Raw genomic sequence first — 4,469 nt, 5'->3', positions numbered from 1 at the left:
TCGCTGCGATGGCTGCCGAGCTGCCGCTTTTCAACTTGGGCCAGCCGTGGAACCATGGACCTTTCATTACGCTGCTCGGTGACGATCTGTACCGCACCTCAGATGGACACGGCCATATCATGCAAGGCTTGCTCCCCGACTACCCCGTGCATTTGGCAACGACGATCGCCGCAGCGATTCGGACTGGATACGAAGAAGCAACCCCCGTCAACGGTCTCGCCGCACAAGCTGCTGCTGTCCAAGCAGCTGCACAAGCTGCCGTGCAAGCTGCTGCCGCACCGAATGTCCGACGCCGCAACCACCGCTACAACCTCCGCCACTGAAAGATTCCTGGCATGGCATTTCTCGTTTTCGTTTTGCTTTTTAACTTCTCAACAAATGGCATTTCATATCTTTTCTTTTTCTTAAACCCTTCTATATTGCACCGGTGTCTTGTGCACCAAGAACCACTACGTCGCACAGTTGAAGTAGTATTTCTGACGTTTGGATGGGTTTTCGACGCAAGACCCTTCTTTTGAAAAGGTCTTTGGCATCTTGCACCACTTTGTCTATACATGTAGAGTCGGGTATCGAGTTCTGTAAACACTACGAAGTGAATCCGCTGACCATGATATACTCGGGCTCTATCGCAGTTCGTTTCTCCTGTTTTTGTTGTTGGAATGAGTCTATTGAGATATTATTTCCTACAGGTTTTCTGTTTTTTCACAATGGCGAGCTTGCTCAGGGGGCAATGGGCGTAATGCCTTCATTACTGCCAGGACCTCGGGTGAGGTGAGGCGGTTCCCCCAAAGGCAGTGCGGCTGGCCAGCTGAGCGATTTCGACGTCGTCGGTGTGTGCGTACGACTTGTACGCATCGCTGCGCCATCGGCCATACTTCTGGATGGGCAGATCCGTCGCGCCGCCCTTGAAGAGTGCGGTGGTTCCCCCACTCCGCAACGAGTGGGTGGAGTAAGCTTATGGGTCCTTGTCCATTCTTCTCGCCGTGTCGCGTAGGAGTGCCTTGACTTGGCTCTCGTTGATCGCGGCTCTGCTTCGTCCGGTGCGATCGTGGTGCATAGCGGCTCGTTGGCCTTGACCCCGGCTGCGACCGCGATGCGCCGCAGCTCCCAGATAGCTGGGATGGGGCAGAGCCAAGAGCTACCAGGCCGGGATAGTCGCAAGGTCACACCGCCGCGCCGTTGGTCCGTCTTCGAGCTCGACAGCTTGATGTGGACCTCGTGCACTTGATCTTCGGACGTCGCCACCTCCTCGAAGGCCGTCGTGAAGCGGATATCTCTTACGCAGAGACCGTGCTTCGCGGGTTTGGGCCCTTCGTGGAGGTACTCGGACTTCCGCAAGAGAAAGAAGAAGCCCAGGAGCGTAGCCCCCCAGAGTGAGCGCTGCTGGGGGTCGTCGAAATCGAGTCCGGCACGCAAATGCCAGAGCATTGCCGCTGTGACGGGCTCCATTCATCGGGTGGCTCCGTCGTCTCGTTCCATCCCTCGGAGGACGAGCCGGTGGTCGGGTGCCAGCGCCACGGTGTACCAGCCGTGTCGCTGATGACGCCAAGCGATGCCGTATAGTTTGGATCGGAAGGTGGCAGCGGAGTTGCCGCCGTCGCGGAGGTGCAGAACGTACTGGACGAGTTCGTCGGTCTGCTCGCGTTCTTCCTTGGAGAGCCACGGAGACTGTCGGCGATGCTCGCGCCACGTGCGCCACTGTTCCCACGCGGCGTTGTAGCGTTCGTGTGTGCTCGTGGCCAGAGCGGCGTCTTGAAAGCGTCGGACGTCGGCTTGTACATGTACCGAATGTCGGCTGGTATTGGGCACGCTTCCCACCCGTGCGAGCCATCACGATTTGAACGGCTCGGCGAGACTGCGTGACCCGCAATCGGCCATCTCGTTCCGTACTCCGGCCATGTGGCCCGCCGTGACGTATAGACGATTGACGGCTTGGGCGAGCGCTAGATGGCGGTTGAGCTCTTGCGCGTAGACGTTGGACGCTGCGAGCTTGTTTGCCCGTGACACACTGGACGAGTTGTCTATCCACGCGTGGACGTGGAGAGTGCCCTTGTCGAGAGTTGACCACGCCCGGGCCCAGATGCTCGCCGCGAGACACAAGCTAAGATGCTCGCGGACGTTGATCGAGAAGAACGCAGGCCCGTCCGTGCCAGACGATTTCTCACTGACCGCTCGGATCATCTCGCTGGCTGCGGGCACGTGGCCCAAGTCGGCTTGCGCCAGAATGGCCTGGAAAAGTTCGAGGTCAAGTCTGGCCAGATCGGGAAGCTTGAACGTTTTGAACGGCGTTGCCATGACTGCCGCGCTGTGAAGCCGTTGGTAGGACGCTCTGGCTGCCGGTGCGCATGAAACACGCGTGCCGTAGCGACCCCAGCACCTGGAGCAGAGCTGTTCTGGTGGCTCTGCCTCGGAGGCGCAAGGCGTCGACGCGTTGTGTCGCGCGTTGAATCTATTCTGCTGGCATCGACACCGTCGCTTCGTTCAAGTGCCAAACGAGTCCCAAAGCGTGGAGGTTGGGCGTCCACGCCTTGACTTTCTCTCGTTGATGCTTGTCGGTCCAAGTACCGCCATCATGCCGAACCGTAGCGCGGTCACCGCAGCTGTTGCGCGAGCTGGGGCCGCTTCTGGCTCGGGCATTGTGACGGGCTCGATGAGGATGTCTCTTCTGGGAGCGGTTGCAAACCTGCTTCCTTGAGCGCAATGTTGAGCCGTGCGTGTGTAATCTTGGCGTGGAGCTCAAGTCTGTTGCGCAGGAAACTCTGGATCTGCGCCGCAAAGGCCAAGTCGACAGCACGGGGCGTACTCGAGGATCGCGACATAAGCAGGGTGCGTGTCGCCATGGATGCGACACGGGAGCGAAGTTGCTGTTCATGCAAAGCGCTCCCTGCGGCGGTCTTGAAGCGTTCCGGTGCGGTAAACCCAGCGTTCCGGTGCTTACAGACGTGTCGCGACCCCCAGCGGTCGCCAGTGGTGCCCTGGCAGAGCGCGCGTTGCGTGACGGTTGAGCGTTCCGGTGCGGAAGAACCAGCGTTCCGGTGCTCGCCGTCTCGACGCGGCTCAAGTCGACGGTCTCGTTCGTCGACGGTGCGTGGGACGACGCCTGTGCGTTCCGGTGCGGTAAACCCAGCGTTCCGGTGCGTAAATAGGCGTGTTGTCTTGCGCGTACCATCCGTCTTGGTCGTCCCGGGGGCGTGACGCGCCGTTGCTTATCCGAGGGTTTGCACTTGCGTGCAATGGCCGTGGACTGTGCCTTGGCTGCACAGCGTTGCGACCCGACGTTGCCGAGGCGTGGCGCAGCCGGAGGCGGTTGCGGAGGGATTGGATGCGGTGTAGTTGCTCGTGGGATGGTCTCACCAGGTGGGTTTCCCTGCCCACCCGGGCGCCGTCAGATCGACGTATCCAGGTGCTGGAACTTGGGACGGAACCCACCAAGCGACTTCTTGATGTCCGCGACGTCCGCTGCCGTGGCCGTGGTGCGTTCGCTGAGTAGAGGGTGCGCCGCCATGACTATCGCCATTTGTCGCTGGTACGCGGCCGAGAGCCGGCTATGGAGCTCGCGCGAATCGACGTCGAAAAGATGCCGCGTCCGTAGATGTAAAGCCGTCGCATTATCCCCGTACAAATCGTTGGAGATGTCCGAGTGAAGTTGCTCAAACACCGAGTCGATCCTCTGCACAACGTCCGCAGCGTAGGCCGCGACGAGAAGCTTTTTAGCCGAAAGAACGCGTAGCGTCGACCACCCTTGTTCCAAAAAACGCGACGACGAAGGGCCGACAATACTGAGCCGCGTAGATGAGAAGCATCTCAAACGAGGCGGCCAGCGCAGCGCCGACGGGGCCTTCCGCGACTGCGGAGGGTAGGGTCGCGGTCAACGAGTAGTCTTGCATGATGCTCCCATTGGCCGCGCCCCATGCCGCAATCTCGTCGTAGTCGCGCGGTTGGAAATGCAGTAGCGAGAGGCGTCCCGGGCCAAATTCAAAACTGAAGAGGGCTCGCAATACCGCCGGGTATTTGAAGAAGACAAGGTTCTTGTTCTTGCGTACCCGGTGCATAAACTGCGCAGGGTGAGCGTGCGCATATTGCTCGCTCGTGATCAGACAGTGGAGCCCCACCTCGATCGCATTCGGGTTGAACTCCGTTCGCGGGCGCTTGGCCGAGCCGGCCTCGCCGAGACTGGCGAGACGACGCGCGTGGGCGAGAATCGAGTCCGTCCCCGCGTCATCTGCTTGGTCCATCTCGACACCCCAAGGTCCCTGGTGGCGCGCATGCTGACCGCCACGCCAGGATTGCGACTGTGGGCCGGCAAGTGACGAGTCCGACGGGTGAGGCGTCCGCACCACGATGTCCTCGGTCCGCTGGCCGTTGTTTTCCCAGTACGCACCGCGGGGTCGCTTGAGTGGCTCCTTTGGTTTGTTGGCTGGCTTGACCGTGCTTGGACTAGGCTTGGCGGACCGCTGGAACAGTCCCGA

At 60.3% G+C, this 4,469-nt stretch overlaps 3 protein-coding genes across 3 annotated transcripts; 1 reads left to right on the top strand and 2 right to left on the bottom strand.

The window, feature by feature from the left end:
• Positions 1-8: 8 nt before the first annotated feature.
• Positions 9-360, top strand: SDRG_15292 (hypothetical protein; the record flags this gene model as incomplete). The annotated part of the gene is made up of 1 exon (XM_008621460.1): positions 9-360. One exon carries the CDS (start codon positions 9-11, stop codon positions 321-323), a length of 315 nt encoding a protein of 104 aa, XP_008619682.1. The 3' UTR covers positions 324-360.
• Positions 361-1,449: 1,089 nt separating this feature from the next.
• SDRG_15291 (hypothetical protein) lies at positions 1,450-2,295 on the bottom strand (the record flags this gene model as incomplete). Its single annotated transcript, XM_008621459.1, has 2 exons — positions 1,450-1,795; positions 1,835-2,295. 2 exons carry the CDS (start codon positions 2,293-2,295, stop codon positions 1,450-1,452), a joined length of 807 nt encoding a protein of 268 aa, XP_008619681.1.
• A 1,090-nt stretch (positions 2,296-3,385) lies between these two features.
• SDRG_15290 (hypothetical protein) lies at positions 3,386-4,235 on the bottom strand (the record flags this gene model as incomplete). The annotated part of the gene is made up of 2 exons (XM_008621458.1): positions 3,386-3,706; positions 3,765-4,235. 2 exons carry the CDS (start codon positions 4,233-4,235, stop codon positions 3,386-3,388), a joined length of 792 nt encoding a protein of 263 aa, XP_008619680.1.
• Between the last annotated feature and the right edge of the window lie 234 nt (positions 4,236-4,469).

Source organism: Saprolegnia diclina (genome assembly GCF_000281045.1).
Source record: "Saprolegnia diclina VS20 unplaced genomic scaffold supercont1.88, whole genome shotgun sequence".
NCBI lineage: Eukaryota > Oomycota > Saprolegniomycetes > Saprolegniales > Saprolegniaceae > Saprolegnia > Saprolegnia diclina.
Note: the sequence above shows the minus strand (reverse complement) of the source record. Positions and strands in the feature narration are given on the sequence as shown.